Source organism: Phoca vitulina, unplaced genomic scaffold (genome assembly GCF_004348235.1).
Source record: "Phoca vitulina isolate PV1807 unplaced genomic scaffold, GSC_HSeal_1.0 scaffold27, whole genome shotgun sequence".
In the NCBI taxonomy this organism is placed as follows: Eukaryota; Metazoa; Chordata; class Mammalia; order Carnivora; family Phocidae; genus Phoca; species Phoca vitulina.
Genome location: NW_022589730.1, coordinates 822,017 through 839,236, shown reverse-complemented (window position 1 = coordinate 839,236; position 17,220 = coordinate 822,017). Strand labels below are relative to the sequence as shown.

General features: G+C 45.2%; 1 protein-coding gene across 5 annotated transcripts in view; it reads left to right on the top strand.

Annotated features, from left to right (window-relative positions):
- Positions 1 to 17,220, top strand: part of ATP9B (ATPase phospholipid transporting 9B (putative)) — a 248,846-nt gene that overhangs the window by 155,055 nt on the left and 76,571 nt on the right. For all 5 annotated transcript variants that reach the window (XM_032422694.1, XM_032422696.1, XM_032422693.1 and 2 more), the window contains one exon: positions 4,220 to 4,380. In XM_032422694.1, coding sequence (XP_032278585.1) covers positions 4,220 to 4,380 — 161 coding nt within the window. The remainder of the gene's footprint in view (positions 1 to 4,219; positions 4,381 to 17,220) is intronic.

Sequence of the window (17,220 nt, the reverse complement as noted above, 5' to 3'; positions counted from 1 at the left end):
AAAAACCTGACTGATCTTTTCTTGATTAAGCAGGAGAATACCGTATTTACCCTTTATTGTTGGTATAAACCATTATTTTACTGAGAACCATTAGCTATTTAAAACTTGGTACATAAATTAAAGAGGAGCTAAATGGATTTGTGATCGTTGCCATTAGTAGCATTTTAGATTATACAGGCAATTATTGTGTTCATTATCCTAGAACAGACCCTTTGCAGAACCATTGTGGTATCTTAGACATTATGCACAAATTTTCCCTTGGAGATTAAAATTTCCAGTAGCGTATTTAATTTTGTTATCACAGTTGTTTCAAATAAAACAAATATTATGACAAGTAGAAGAAAATTTGCTTTACTAATATAGGAAATTACAATAAATGTTGAAAATTGCTTGCTAGTGTACATAATTTACCTTTTCTTGCACAGTCATAATTACTTCGAGTGATTAATAATATATTTTATGGGTGGAAAGGTTTTACAATCATAGCAAAAGGTATTTGGTCTGTTCAGGTGTTTAAAGAAATTTTTTAAAGAAGGAAGAGATTCACATCAAAAGTGAAGTTACCGTCTTCTTTGTAAAACCTGTAAGTTTACAAGTTAACTAGTTTTTATACTGAATATTGTTTTTAAGAGTCCAGATTGCATTTTAAGCGAGTTGTAGAAACTTTTTAAGCATGTTTTAGAGAAACGAGTATAAAAATATTAACTATTAACTGAAAGTGGACTTTATTAGAATTGACAAAAAAAAAAAACAAAAACAAATTTAGATCATGCTATGTACTGTAGCTTGGTTGCAGTGATTTTCCGGGAAGAATAATCATAGTTCAACAAGGGCTACCTGAAAGAGTGCAAAGAACAACCCGTTATTGAAAAGTTGTATTTTGGGGCGCCTGGGTGGCTCAGTTGGTTAAGCGACTGCCTTCGGCTCAGGTCATGATCCTGGAGTCCTGGGATCGAGTCCCGCATCGGGCTCCCTGCTCGGCGGGGAGTCTGCTTCTCCCTCTGACCCTCCCCCCCCCTCATGTGCTCTCTCTCTGTCTCATTCTCTCTCTCAAATAAATAAATAAAATCTTTAAAAAAAAAGAAAAGTTGTATTTTGCTCCGTAAACTTAAAAAGTTCCAAGTGATGAAGCTTCCTTTGGACCCGAGGGGTGTGGGAGAGGACCGCGCCGGCGGGAGTCGGGCAGCTGAGCCCCCGCGCCCTGGTCAGTCAGGAAGGTATGAATGCTCGGAGTTATCTGCATAGCAGTGGGCAGGGCTGCTTTTCATTGCGGTCCTATAGGTGGCATTTCTCCAAAGGAAACTTTGTATTCGTTCCTGACTGTTTTTGTCCCAGCTCTTACAGCCTTTCACTGCTGGGATGCAGGGAGTGTGAGGTAGCGGTTATGCATTTTGCAAGACAGTGATTCTTTATTTTATTACAGAAAAAAGACCAACTCTGCGAGGCCAGATTAAATCATTCCTTTCACTTTTTAATGGGATTTGGATGAATAGAGTAAAATATGCACTCTGCATTCATTGATAGCATCTTTAGGTTGCGGTAATTGAGTCTTTCTTCCCTGACTGAATGAATAACGACTTCATCTGACCCTCGCGAGGCCTGACACTCAGGCCCCCTTTGTCACAGCACAAGGCTCTGGGCTTTGAGACATGCTCTACTTCCTCAGCGTAATTTTTCTTCATTCTAATCCAAAAACCTATTTTTCTCAATAATTCAAGCATAAACCATGTAGTAGTTGAAGTAGCGGAAATTGCAAGATACTTGTCCTCGTTGTGCTGCTCTTTAAGCGCGGCGGGTAAATCCGGGCGGCGCTTGGCGGCCCGCTTCTCAAGGGCTCTGACTGGGCGGCCTGCCGAAGTTTCCAGAAGCTCGCGAGGGCTCCTGTGCAGCCTGCCCGGCCCCTGGGGAGGGGCCTGCAGGTGGAGGGCCTCGCGCTGCCCCTGGCCGGCCGGGGGCCGCTTGTGCAGGACCGGAAGGCCCCTGCGGCCGCGCGCCAACTTGAGTGGCCCCGGCCCGCAGGCTCAGCCAGGGCGACCCCAGACCGCACCACGTTCCACAGGCCCCGCCTTTCTCCCCGGGGCGGGGGGCGGGGCCACAGGGACGGGGCCTATGGGGTGGAGCGGGGAGCCTCTGGGGCGGGGCCGCGGGGCGGGGCCTGTCGCGGGGTTCCCGAGCCCCGCCCAGGACGCACGCAGCGCCGTGTCCTGGTGGGTGAGCAGCGAGAACCCAGGCTCTGGGCAAACGGCGGTGGTTCCTTCTGGCTTCTTGTGGTTCCGTGTTTCCAGGCTGTTCTTAGAGGCCGAGGAGCGGCATCCGGCAGCAGCTGGCTCAGACAGGAAAACTGTGTGTTCTGTAATTTTATCGCTGGTCTTCATCGTATTTTTCCTGCTGGACTGGCTGTTTCTTGCAGGTGGAATCTCAGTGGGCTCGTTTTTCGTCACCTCACACTCACTGTAGCAGAAAGCTCAGTAGACATTTCCATGGATTTAATGAGTGGATTTCCTCCCAGCTACACTTACCTGCACTTCCTGACAAAATTTGGTGTTTTTTTCTAACTATGGGTTTGAATGTTTTCATGCAAGTCTGTGGCAGATGCCAGTCACAACCACGTACAGACTAAAGACTGAGACATGGGGAAAGCTAACCTCGTTTTGGCCAAAATTAGGAGTTTTCAAAAGTACTAAAAAATAAACCAAGTTACTAATTAACTAGCTCAGTAATTCTCAAATGTTTTAGTTTGAGAATTGTAGTATCTCGTTTATTTTATCAAAGTTATGGCAATCACTTTCTTTTTAGATTACTCTCTTTCACAATTTGTACGAGATTCGGGAGGAGCTCAGATGGTGGTGGACTGACAGAGGTGGTAGGACTCGGTCCCCGTCAGGGTCCCGTGAGTGAGGAGGAGGCAGGGTGGGCGGTCACCAGGGGCGACTGTGGGTTCTCCATGGCCGGCGGGGAGCCCACCTGGTTAGCAGGTGGGGAGCCGCAGCTTGGGGATGAGAAAAGCGAGGGTAGCCAGGGTAAGGCCAAGGCCACAGAGGTGGGAAATGCAGATCCAGATCTCGGTGTTTCCTCACTCAGCGAGAACAGGAAAACGTGTGTGGGCTTACTCTGTCCCAGGAGCTGTGCTTCGTCTTTCACCCCCTGAGTCTTGTTAGGGAGGCACTTCTGTAACCTGTTTTACAGATAAGAAGGTGGGTGTACAGTTTGCCCGAGGCCCTACTGGGAGGTGGCAGAGCCAGCATTCACATGAGCCTACATTTTGATTCCCGAGGACATGTCACTGCTGCGCGACCCCACCTCTCCCACTGTGTGGTTCTGAAGCCTTTTTGCAAAGCCCAAGACCCCACCCCTGTGTCCACCCACATGCTGTACCACACTGTGGTCCTTCAACCAGGCAGCTTAGCAGGGGAGGGCAGCGTGCGGACCACCAGAGCTTGAGATCACTTCTGACTTGAGGAATGAACACTGCCTCTCACCGTTTCCCAGATCCCACACAGAATGCGCCCCAAAATGAGTTCATTCCCATCGACATAGCTTCCCCTCACGGTTTGCTCAGCTAGGACACGATCCACAGAATGAATTTGGGGTTGTATACCTTATTGGGAGAACCTAAAGTGTAGGATTTGTGCACATTAAAAAGGTATTCAGTCAAGCTGACTACCTTGTCTGTTGCTTTTCTGCTTGATTCAGAGAAGGTTTTTTTAGAGACCCTCCTGGCAGAGAGGGATGACAGACACTGTCCTATTCCTGGGAGCCTCTACGTGAACATAAAATCCTTACATGGGATGCACTTAAGCATCAGTCAGCTGGCATGGCACGTGCAGAGAGACACACACATCCACCCTCCACAGACTGAGCAAGTCTCTGCCGTCCTCTGCGCCCCCACCCCTGTCCCAGTCTGCCCCAGTCGGCTGTCATAGCATCTTCATCTTGAGAAAGGATCTGGGTGTTTTTTGGTTGGATACCCTGGACTCCCGTTGTCTCAGTAAATCCTTTCTGGGAATTTCCTGGGGATCATGACTCCCTTTCAGAAATTCTGCTTAAATTTCTAAGAGGCTTTTCAGGAGAAGAGTAAAGTTAATACCGTTTTGTATTTCATTATAGTTAAGGTCAGTACAAGAGGGAATTTAAGGGTGTCATTCATCACTATCATGTATTCACATTAGTCATGTTAGGGACATTATGGTTATGCCCTAATTCTGTGTTTTTCTTTCAGGTTGGTTTGTTGGACCTTGAACTCAATCAGCTGACCAAAGCACTGTTTGTGGCTTTAGTTGCTCTCTCGGTTGTTATGGTAACCTTACAAGGATTTGTAGGCCCGTGGTACCGCAACCTGTTTCGGTTCCTCCTCCTCTTCTCCTACATCATTCCCATCAGGTAGGTGTAAGAATTAAGAGAAAACAAGTAACTGGTTTCATTGAGTTTGATTTTATTGAAATTTATCTTTGTCAGCATGGAAGAAGTTATCCACACAAAGCTAAAGAGGAAGGAGCCAACAACTCTGATGAATCTTAAGGAATGCTTCTATAGAAAATAATATTTTGGGGGGGCAAAGTCAGTTTTGTTAGAATAATCTAGAAATCTGATGCTTTTCCTTATATGAATGTTTTGATAGTATATTCAAGAATTGGGAGATGTTTCTTGATAAAACAAACAGTTTTGTTTACTGCCAGTAGACTTTACTTCTAGTACCATTGGATTATATGTGTCACTAAGTTATATTTCAGAAACCATCTAATATATCTGTCAAGTGAGATAAAATAGTGAGTAAGACAGACTTTAATATGAACAATTTTTCAAAATGATAACCCATTTAACTTGAAATTGGGATCTAAATAGTTAATATTAGATGTCTAATGAGTTTACTTTACTAATATTTACAGTACGGATATATATAAGTCCATTCTAAAATATTTCCACAAAGTATATTTTAAAAAAATGCTTCATATATATGACTGAAAATTTTTACATGAATGAGCAGTTCCAGCCTAATCATGTGTAAAGCATGAAGCTAGAATAAGCATCTTCTGTAACCCAGAGCAGAGTGACGTAGACTGGAACAGTCTTGCGCAAGGATGGAAACATTCTGAAGGGAAGGGCTTCTTTACAGACCAGCTTTCTCCAAAAGTTTGTCTAAAGGTGCTGTCCCTTTCACTTACGTACGTCTCTAAAGCGGAGCTGTGGCTTGCCCCCGGGTGCCGTGCCCACGACAGTGTCCTGTGGACAGCCTGCTCACGCATCCAGCCCCCACTCGCTGGTTGAGACGGGGAGCTCATCTCCGCTCCTCCGAGAACACGCAGTCGTGTGCATTCACGGCTGTTTCTGCTGGAACTGGAACACCTGCTCCCGTGGACACTCTCCCCTTGACCGCCTCAGCGTCATGCCTGATGGGGCCAGCCTGCCTTCCCAGCCCTGTGTGCCTCCCTCCACCACCACACCACACTCCAGGCTTGGCCCTTCTCAGCCGTGTGTGCTGCAGGAAGCCTCTCCTAACCTGGGCTCAGTGCTCACTGCCAGCCAGCCTCTTGGTATCACAGCAGCCTGTTTTAATTCTGCTGACGTCTCCACTGGTCACTGATACTTGGTCTTGCTTTTCTGATGCTCTGTGCTCACCACGCTCCGTGAGGATAGGGGCCGCGTTTGGCTCCGTGCTTAGAACAGAGTGCAGGGCGTGCCCCAGGGCTCGTCACACCCTCACTGAACGGACCGTCACAGAGGTCCTGCCCTGCTCTGAGGAGCTGCGAGTGTGCAGACCATCAGTCGAGCTGTCAGGCGGTGTCATCGTTAGCACCTAGATGCGTACCGAGTGCCAGCAGGGCGCTCTGGTGACAGAGCTTTGTCCCCAGAAACTCACTGGGTAAGTGGAAACAGGCAGAATATAGCTATTGATCAGTCTTCCCAGAACTGACCCCTTCAGATGGGATGGTCCAGCGGGTAGTTCCTGGTCTGAACACATTCAGCCCGGATGCCTAGTCACCATCCCCCCACAGCCCTGATCTGTGCCGGGCACGTCGCCCAGTGTCCCATGGGGACGTGGATGCGGTCGTAGGCCCGACGCGTGCGTGGAACCCGGCAGAGAGCGCCTTGGCTCAGCTTACTGCCGCTCCAGCAGCCCCAGCCTGGTGCATGGCACGCACCACGTCCTCAGTGCAGCGCGTGGAAAGAACGGCCCCAAAGGAAAGCCAGCTTGCAAATGTGATAAGTCTGTGTTGCTAGTGTTTTCACTCTTTTACAGTAAACACAATACAGAGTTGACTGCCAGACGTAGCACACCAGTGGGTATGTTTCCCAAAAGTAGCCTTGGAAGCCTCCCTTCCCTTACTCTCTGTGTCCGCTCAACCACCCATTTCTGTGGATTGTATCTGCTGATTTAGCTTGACATTGTTGCTCCCTAGATCAAGGACCTTGATGTCATTTCTGCTTTGAATGAATGTCACAGCTTTCCCCAGGAGCTTCCTGACTCGAGTCCGAGGCCGACAAGGATTCCTTCTACAATTCCCCACGGGAAAGAAGGCCACATGCCTAGCACCCCTCACACAGCCCACTAGGTACCAGCAGCACTTAGTGCTGGAAGGTGTGAGCTTCAGGCCCCACTGCCCAACAGGAACCCCCTGCCCAGTGTGAGCCAACCCCCCTGCCCAGTGCGAGCCCCCCTGCCCGGTGTGAACCAACCCCCCTGCCTGGTGTGAACCCCACTGCCCAGTGTGAACCAACCCCCTTGCCCAGTGGGGGCCCACCTGTCCAGTCTGAACCAACCCCCCTGCCTGGTGTGAACCAATTCCCCAGTGCGAGCCCTCCTGTCTGGTGTGAACCAACCCCACTACCAGGTGTGAGCCCCCCTCCCCGGTGTGAGCCCCCCTGCCTGGTGGGAGCCCCTCCTCGCCTGCTCAGGCTGTGTCCACAGGGACCGGCCTGCAGGTGTTAGCTTGTTATCACACTCCTCTCTTCTCCTTCAACTGCCAACAAAAGTCTCCTGCTCCTGCATCCATCGAGCAAACACCTATTTTCTTAGTAAATCCTGTGTTTTGTTTTGCCTTGGTTTGTGCTTTTACTTCATTAATCTTGTTTTTCTTCATTTGTGTTGCTTTTGTCAGTCCTAAGGTGTTTTTATGATGTCCCTTTCAAGACTCTCATACAGTGCATAAGGCCTAGTGGGGCTCTGTTCCTTCTTTTTTCTGGAGCACCTCCATATTTAACTGGTGGAAACTGCTGAACACTATTCAAATTTTTATTATATTTTTTAATGAAATATTTTATTCCTATGGACTCTCTGATTTCTTCAGCATAATGACAGTATAAAGAGACTTCACATTTCTTTTGTCAAATTAACAGGAAAAATGAACTATAGTTACGAAATATACATTATAAGCATTTTTAGGCCAATACTAATTTTCAATGTTTTTTTTTTGTATTTCAGTCGTATATATACTTATAGTAAAAAATCAGATAATACCTAATAACAAGAGAAAGAAATAGGTATTATCTGTAATTTTACTATTGATAAGAACTATAAAACTTTTCAGATACGTGTACATATACAGACTTATAAATATGAATGTGCATATTTATATATATATAAATATACCAGCATTTACACAAAAACAGACCTTTTTTTATTGTTGTTTAGCTTATATAGCCTTTTTAAAAGTCTTTACAAAATGAGGAATGTACTAAGTTTCTGCAAGTTTGTCTTGTTCCGGTTTTGCAGTCAACAGGTGTTTTTGTTTTTTTTTTTTTTTTTAATTTTATTTATTAATTTGACAGAGAGAGACACAGCGAGAGAGGGAACACAAGCAGGGGGAGTGGGAGAGGGAGAAGCAGGCCTCCTGCTGAGCAGGGAGCCCGATGCGGGGCTCGATCCCAGGACCCCGGGATCATGACCTGAGCTGAAGGCAGACGCTTAACGACTGAGCCACCCGGGTGCCCCATAAGAAACTTTTTTTTTTTTTTTAGAGATTTTATTTATTTATTCATGAGAGACAGGGAGAGAGAGAGAGAGGCAGAGGCAGAGAGAAGCAGGCTTCCCGCCGAGCAGGGAGCCCGATGCGGGACTCGATTCCAGGACCCCGGGATCATGACCTGAGCCGAAGGCAGACGCTCAGTGACTGAGCCACCCAGGTGCCCCTCCAGTCAACAGTTTTATATTTACATGTTCAGTCAAGTGTGGAGAGACTTACTAGACAGAATTATACCTGCACCTCTTTTTAGCTCCAAAATGTCTCACGCCTACTTCAACACGATCCTTTGCCTTGTTTTTCACAGTTTGAGAATGCAGTTAGACAGATGTGGCAGAAGGAATGAAAACTAAAATGTGAAAAGCCTAGGATGCTGATTTAGGGAATTCATGTTTACATTTGATTCAACAAAGTTTGTTTTCCTTTTGCAAAGTTTCCATAAAATATGAATAGTAATATGTTTTAGTATTTGCTAAATACGCTTTCCAATTTAATAAAGGATAGATTAAAAAAAATTTTTTTTTTGAAAGTGCACAGTTTTGCAAAGTTAAGTGCTTTTTCCTCTATTGACCTAACACGTTTTTAATGGAAGTACAGTGTTACATTAGTTTCATTAGGTGTCCAGCATAGGGTTTGGGCAACTCCGTGCCTTAGCAGATGCTCCCTGCAGTAAGTCCGCTCACTGTTGGTGGCCGTGCAGTTACTGGTCTTACCAGCGACACTCCCGGTGCTGCACGTCTCATCCCTGTGACGGGGGATATTTTTTAACTGGAGGTTCATACTTGTTAATCCCCTTCACCTGCTTCACCCTTCCCTGTAGTAACCACCCATTTGTTCTCTGTGTCTGTGAGTCTGTTTCTGGTGTGTTTGGTTGGTTCAAAGGCTTTTCAAATTTAACAAACTTAGGCTGTTTCATAGAAATTTTTCGTGACAGAATAAAATATTTTTGAGCCACCTCATATAATTTACTTTGTCTTTCAAGGAAAACATTTCAGGGTTTAACTCTTGTACTTGAAATGGATATATGTTCCCTGCATTATTTGTGTCACTCGTAACAAAACACAAACTGTCGGAGTTCTTCGTGGCCCCGTCAGGCCAGGCACTTGTGGTTGCTTGTTGGTTCAGTAGCTCTTCTCCCCACATGCTTTCCAAGTGTTGTGTCATGTTCTAGCTGATGGTCCAGAAAACTCCTATCAGTGCTGGGTCAGAGGGACCTTTACTCTCACGGGGGCACGCGTGGGCGATGGGGGTAGAAAGGTGCTGACAGTGAGGACTCTGTCCCTTCTGAGAAACACGTGGGCCCGTCTTGTCTAAAGCACTGCAGTTGGTGGGGGCCCTGTGGTTTGGGCAGCGGGGCCCCCATTCTGCCACCTAACTGCCCGAAAGAGTGAGTAGCCCGCTCTGCTCAGAGCGCTGCACAGTAAGAATCGAGTGTCGAAAATTTCAGGTAACATGGGTACAGAATTTGCTTCAGAACCTAGAAATTAACTCTCTTAACATCTCAGGAGGGCCTCCTTTTCCATTTAGCATGCTTGGGGAAAAAAGTGTTTCCAACCTAGGAAACCAGTCAATGGTGGTGGAAATTTGCAGCCTGTCCAGATTGCAAAAGATACTAATATTAGAAAATTCACGGTTTGTAAAGCATGCACAGGATAGAGGCCAAGGGTGTCGCTGGACAGCTTTTTGCTGAAGAGGTTAGGTATGTGACTCATGGACTCACTCACCCACTTGGCCGGAGCCTGGAGCGCATGGGGTTATCCAGGAGAGATGTGTGCAGAAGCCTCTTGTCAGGTCGTGTGGACCCCCGTAACACACATGGGAGACACACAGAGTTTTTGAGAATCCTGGATCAGCAGGAGCACTACCAGCTTGAGCTGGAAGGAACAGAGACAGGCTAAAATGAGGGAAGCCTGTTGCACCCCCCAAATCCGACAGGCAGGAAACAGGCTGATGGAGCTGCCCCGCTGCAAACTGGTGCTACCCTTGCAGAGAAAGGCAGAATCACTGAGGCCACAGGTGCACAGGCCTGGACCTACAGGCCCAGAGAGTGGAGCATCCAGTCACAGGAGACTGTCCCCAGCTCTCCTAACCTGGAAGAGTTGGCCCTACTGGGCAGGATACGGGTGTTCTTTTCAGGTCCATGTTTTACTGATAGTCTTTCTCAATCTATAGCTTGAATTTTTACTATTGGTGAAATTATGAACAAATGTTAATTTTGCATAGTCAAATTTATAAGTCTTTTTTGCTGTTGGTTACACTCTGTCTGTATGTTGTTTAGGAAGCTGTTCTGTGCTCCGGATGCTGGAGCTGTCCTCCTGCATTAGCTTCTGAAAGCATAGCAGCGTTGTCTTTGACAACCTTTTTTTATAGCGTGAAAAAGGATTTTCATGTATCACTACCACACCAGTTGTCTCAGCGTGCCTTGTAAGAAAGACTGTTCCTCAGTGACGAGAGCCCCTCTGTCATACGCTAGGACTCAGACACGCATAGGCCGCTCTGGGTCTCCTGTGCTGTCCCCTTGGGGGGTTTGCCTGTTCCTGAGCCGGAACTCACACACCTTTGTCCCGAGTTAGTGGTTCCTAGAAAGGGCCTTCCTCCTTGTGCTCTTCAAGAGCAGCCTTGTTCTCACTGGCTGTTTGCATTTAATACTATATCTTCCAGACCATGAATCTAGCCTATCTCTAAATTTTTCCTTAAGATTTTTTTATTTAGGGGCACCTGGGTGGCTCAGTCATTGGGTGTCTGCCTTCGGCTCAGGTCATGATTCCAGGGTCCTGGGATCGAGCCCCACATCGGGCTCCCTGCTCCGCGGGAAGCCTGCTTCTCCCTCTCCCACTCCCCCTGCTTGTGTTCCCTCTCTTGCTATGTCTCTCTCTGTCAAATAAAGAAATAAAATCTAAAAAAAACAAAAACAAAAAAACGATGTATTTATTTATGGGGGGGGTGGGCGGGCAGAGGGAGAGAATCTCAGGCAGACTCCCTGCTGACCGTGGAGCCCACACAGGGCTCGATCCTGTGACCCGGAGATCATGACCTGAGCCGAAGTCACGAGTCAGCTGCTCAACCGACTGAGCCACCCAGGCGCCCCAACATAACTCTCTTAATTTTTTAGGTATTCTGCGGTATCTCAAATTTTAAAAAATTTCTTAGAAATCTTGCACAACTTTTATTAGAGCTATTCTTAGATACTTGATATTTTTCAAATGCTGTTGTAAATACTGTAGGTTTTGAAAGAACTGTTTCCTTTGTATTTGTTACTGGTATGGAGAAATCAGATGACTTCTGTAAAATGATTGAATACATCAATTTTGGTAAAACTTTATTGATTTCAGTTATTAATCTGTGGCTTATTGGATTTTCTCTATAGGTAATTGTATCATCAGTAAATAATGACAGTTTTGATTCCTGCACCATTTATTTCTTTTCCTTATTGCTGTATCAAAGATTCCTGATATAACGTTAAGCAGAAGTACTAATAATAGACTGTTTTTGTTTCCAGCGTAAAAGGCAAAACTTCCAAGATTTCATCAAGTATGCTATACATTTTTATAGAAACCCTTTTTATACTAAGGAAGTTTTTTTTTTAAAGATTTTATTTATTTATTTGAGTGAGCAAGAGAGAGAGCACGAGCGGGGGGCAGGTGGGGAGCAGCAGAGGGAGAGAGAGAAGCAGCAGACTCCCTCTGAGCAGGGAGCCCTGTGCGGGGCTTGATCGCAGGACCCTGAGATCATGACCTGAGCCGAAGGCAGATGCTTAACCGATTGAGCCACCTAGGAGCCCCCTGCGGAAGTTTTTCCTATTACTATTTTGCTAAAATTTGTTTTAAAATTATGAATATAGTTTTCGATAGATTTTTTAAATCTATTGAAATGATATTTTATCTTTAAATTTTTCCTTAATATTTTAATATGAAAAATTATATTGTTTGACTTTCTAATGTGGTACCTGCCTTTATTCTTTGGGGAAAAGATGCAACTTAATCATGATATACCATCCTTTTTGTGTTACTGGATCCCATTGTAATTTTTGTGGAATTTTTGCATTGGTCCATATGACTGACTCTGCTGTAACTTTCCTTGTGGTGTTTAGTGTCAGGAGCATGCCATTCTCATGAGTACATTGACAAGTCTTTCATTTTCTCTTCTCTAAAATATTTTCTGTAAAATTATAATGATTTATTCCTTGATATTTACACATTAGGGAGGCCTGAACTTTTTACTGTGAAAAGATATTTGGCAGAGTTGGTGTCTTTAATAGGTTAAATATATTTATCAAATAGTTGTAAATAGTTAAATAGTTAGAAAAGTTGATTTCAAGTTTTTAATTTCTTCTTCAGTCAGTTTTGCAGTTACAGTTTTCAGGAAATATGTCCCCTGTGCCCGTATTCAAGTGTATTCCCACAAGCCTGTTGATAATGCTTTCCTTTTACCTCAAATGTGTAGGGTCTGTGGTGTTGATCTTTGTCACTCACTCTTGATACTTGTTTCTCTTTTCTGTTTTTCTTGGTCAGTCTTCCAGTAGGTGTATCAGCTGTAGAAGGTTTTTGGGAAAACCTTCTTTAGGCTTTATTGATTCTTTGTGCTATATAATATCTCTCTAATTTATTATCTTCTCTCCTCACACCTTTTTTGGTTTGTGTTATTCTTCTTGAGGTAGATGTCTCAGTTATGAGTTTTCAGCCTTTTTTCCCAGTCTGAATATCTCAGTGAGGCTATAAATGCACAGAGAAGTACTGCTTTGGCTACGTCCGAGACGCTTCTGTATGTGGTACTTTTGTTACTGTCAGTACAGAATTTCCACTGGGATTTCTTCTTTGACCTGTGGTTATTGTAAGCATATTTGCATTTTCTAATTATTATCTGTGTTCATATTTAGGTTTTTATGTTGTTGTCGAAGAGTGTGGCTTAGTCATTTCAGATGCATGAACGTTGCTGAGACGCATTGTAGGGCTGGGTGTTTGGTTGACTTAAACCTGGGTGTTGGATTGCTGGAATGTGTGCAAGTCTGTTAGGCTGAGATTGTTAATCTTGTTTTTTAGTTTCTCCGCACTCTGCTGGCTTTTCTGTGCCTTCTGTCACACTTGCAAAGCGTCAGTTGGAAATCTCCCATTGGTATTGGGAATCTATTTTCTCTGGAATTCTATTGCTGGCATTATATATTTTGTGGCTTTGGTATCAGATGTATACAAATTTAAACTTATATATTTCTGCTGAATTAAGCATTTTCTCATTATAAAGTGACTTTATCTCTGCTAAAGTTTTTTTTTTTAAGAGTTATTTATTAGAGAGAATGGGGGAGAGAGAGGGAGAAGGAGGGAGAGAATCCTCAAGCAGACTCCAAGCTGAGCACAGAGCCTGACGCGGGGCTTGACCCCATAACCCCCAGACCATGACCTGAGCTGAAAGAGTCAAACCCTTAACCCACTGAGCCACCCAGGCGCCCCTCTGTGAGCTTTTTGCATTAAATTCTGCTTCGTGTTATGTTCATATAGCCATGCCGGCTGGCTGTAATGGGCTTGGCTTGCTCCATTTTGCACTTTCCCTTCTGTGTGTGTGTGTGTGTGTGTGTGTGTCTCTTACGATTCATTTTTACCTACTCCCGACAAACTGCCTACGCAGTTACTGTGATTCTGTTGTATTTCTGGTTTAAACCTATCATCTTATTTTGTTTTTTTAGTATGACTCACCTGTTCTGTATTTTCCTCCTGTCTTACCATTTTATAATTCTTGTATAGTTCCACTGTCTTCTCTACTAGTTTGGAAGATTTTAAGCCGTATTTGTTCTTTTAGTAGTTAGCCTGTGAACTGAGATCGTTATTCTCAATCTATCAGATCTGCAGGTAGTTACTTCCTTTACATTATTGTCTCGCAGTAACGTTTACCTCCCTGCACCCCTTCGACCTTGTGCCGTTTTTGTCGTGTATTTTAATTCAAGTCATTCTTAAGTCCCAAAGATACTGTCGTTTTCTACATTCCTTACGCATTTTGGTGTATCCATGTGTTTCTTCATTTCTTCTTATATGTCAGGCCTTTCATGTAGAATGATTTTCCTTCTGTCAAAAATTTATTGTTTTGTTTACTGTGGGTTTGTTGGAATGCTCTGGATTTCTGTTTGGCTTTCCTTCCTGAAACGATTCCACTGCGTGCCCCACGCTGCTCCTTGGTGCCCTCCGCCCTACGGCGGTTTTCCAACCTCTGTCTTGTTGTTGCTCTGCACTTGGGCACTGTGTGGGGACAGAATCTGCTTTTCATACAATGCTCAGGATTCGGTGCATTTCTCGCGTCTGTGGATCGGTCCTTTCCCATCCCAGAAAACTGGATTGTCGTCCCCTTATATACTGCTCTGTCCCCTCTCTTTTGGGGACACGAATGTGAGACTTGTTCAGCGTCCTAACCCCACTCTTTGTTTCCCCTGTTCCTCCCTATTCTCCACCTCTGTCCCCATTCTCCATTTTGTACCATTCCCAGCAATCCGACTTCCTAGTCACCGACCTCATCTGTGGCTGCATCTGGGCCGCTGTCAAACCAGTTGAGTTCTTAATTTCAGTTACTGATACTTTTTAGTTTGGGAAATTCTGTTTGGTGTCTTCATCACATTGATTTATTCATTTTTACGTTTGTCTCTTCCGTGCAGATGTCTTTCTAGTTTTCACTGTGTTCCCTGTTTTACAGCCTGTGTCAGTCACGTGCGGGATCTGCTGCTTTTGTTGGTCCTTTCTCTTGTTTTTCCCTTCTGGCTCTCGCTCGTAGTACAGTCCCCCTGAGTGCTGTGCTGTTTGTTGTTGGGTTTTGTTTTTGGTTTATTTGGGGAGGTTTTCTTTGGTAATTGTATTTGAAAGGCTAATTATATGAGTAATGTGAGATCAAAGATGAAAGTTATGTGTTTCTGAAAACTCTACACTTGCTTCTGTGGTGTACTTGGAGGTACCACCTGTCTTGGAACATCTTCCCCCAAATTGGAGATTCACAGTCACTGAATCATGTGAGCCTGGTGCCATCTCCACGTGCACCTGCCTCGCTTTCCAGCTTCCCCCTTAGTGTGACGGTGTAGCCCCTCACAGCCCTGCCTCCCATGGAAGGAAGGGCCTTTTGTTGGACCTCCACCTTTTGATGGTCCCGGTCTTTGTTTTTGCTCCTGCCCAGGTAGCCTGTTGAAGAGAGAATTCAAACTCTTGGGGCCTGGCACATGATCACTTAACCTTTGTAGAAACTGACGAGGGTTCAACCCAGAAATTCCTTACTATCTAGTCAGTTCCTTATTTCTTCTAAGAAATCTAAAAAATATTTTATACAGTATTTCTTATTGTTTTCAGTGGGAACATTGGTTCAAATAGGATAGCCTGCCATTACCCAAGATCACAGAACTTTCTTGCAGTTTTGTATAAAGAAAGTTAGACAAATTTGAATGAAACTTTCTGATTAACTTTGTTGGCAGTACTTTCCAAGGGTACGTAAAATTTTCAGGCCCCAAATGTGATAAACTTTATTCTTGAGAATGAAGCAGGCTTTGTTTTAACAACAAAGTGCAACTATATCATAGCAAATTTGGGGAATGCAAGGTGACATTAAAAAAAAAAATGTGACCTGGATAAATTATGGTCTATCTATACAATGAATACTATCCATTAATAAAAAGGAATAAAGTACTGATACATCGAATAACTTGGGCATTTATAGGACGTTCTTAAAGTTAGAAAATTATAATGATGGACAGTTCAGCGGTTGCCAGGGTTCAGGTTGGGGGCAGCTAGCACTGTTGGGGGTTAACGTGAGGACTGTGAGATGGAACTGTCTGATCCCGATGGTGGACGGGTGTGACACGAATCTGTCCTTGGGACACATAAAGCAGAAGAGTGTGTGTCAAACCTGACAGAGCCTGAATGAAGCCTGCGTTTGACTTAGTCGGGTTGTAACACTGGTTCTGCTCAGAGAGTGTGTTTCGTGGCCTAGGGTGTCACCGCTGGGGGAGCACCCGGGAACTCCCCTGGTTTTGCTACTTCTGTGAGTCTAAAAACGACTTCGAAGTTAGAAGTTACAAAAAAGCAGGGCGCCTGGATGGCTCAGTCATTAAGCGTCTGCCTTCGGCTCGGGTCACGATCCCAGGGTCCTGGGATCGAGCCCCGCATGGGGCTCCCTGCTCCATGGGAGGCCTGCTTCTCCCTCTCCCACTCCCCCTGCTTGTGTTCCCTCTCTCGCTGTGTCTCTCTCTGTCAAATAAATAAATAAAAGCTTTAAAAAAAAATGTTACAAAAAAGCAAAACACTATCATCACCGTTGGTCCACGAGAGTTGGTATATACTTGGAGGTGGAGGTTTCAGGCTCTGGAGTCTGGGGGTTGTGAGTTAGCATTCTTGGGTTGAGGGCACCTCACTCTTGCTGTGGCCTCAAGAGGTCTCTTCTGTTCCTTCGCAGGGTAAAGTATTTACTGCACCAGTAGCTGGACTCACTCTTCAGGCCTTTGTCCTTCTGGCTCTTCTTGTTTCAGTTTGTGTTGTCTTTTCATATGATAATGAGCAGCTCTTTTATGTTTGCAAATATATTTATTTCATTTGCCTTTTAATTAGACTGTGGTACTTTTTCATGAAAGATCTATAGATGCGGTTTGTAAATTAAGTATAAGTTAAAGGGGGACTTTATGTGTCAAACAGGTGCAAAAAAGATGAGAAGAGCAACCTGTTGGGTGTGGCTCGAACAAGAAGCCCAGTGCCCTCTGGGTCTTCTCCCCGTCTGCTGACTCTGCCTTCTTCGGGTCAAGTGTCTTCTCTGCCCCGTCCTCCTCACCTGCTTACACAGATGGTGTGAGTGGCCTCAGGCTCATGTTCTGCTCCCGTAATTACACACTTTATTTGAACCAGTTCAGGAAGACTCCTGAGAGTGCACTGGTGCTCCCAGAGCCCAGAACCCAGCAGTGCCTCCCTGTGCATAGCCTGGATCCGCAAGGCCCGGTGCCCCGGCCCGACGTCGGAGCAGGGGTGGGCCTCTGCGGCCGCAGCCTTGCAGCCCGGCAAGGGCGTGACTCATCCCCGCTCTGTGTGCGGGGCCCCATAGTGGGGGCGCTGGGGGCGCCTCCTCCCACCCCTCCAACCTCTGCCCTGGTTTCACTGTGGTTACCGTCCCCTTCGGTAGCGAGCTGAGCTGAGCTTTTCCAACCTTGAAAAGCATCTGATTTTCTCCCTTCAACCTTTTCTTTTTCTTTTTCTTTTTTTTTAAATTTTATTTATTTATTTGTCAGAGAGAGACCGCATGCACAAACAGGGGAAGG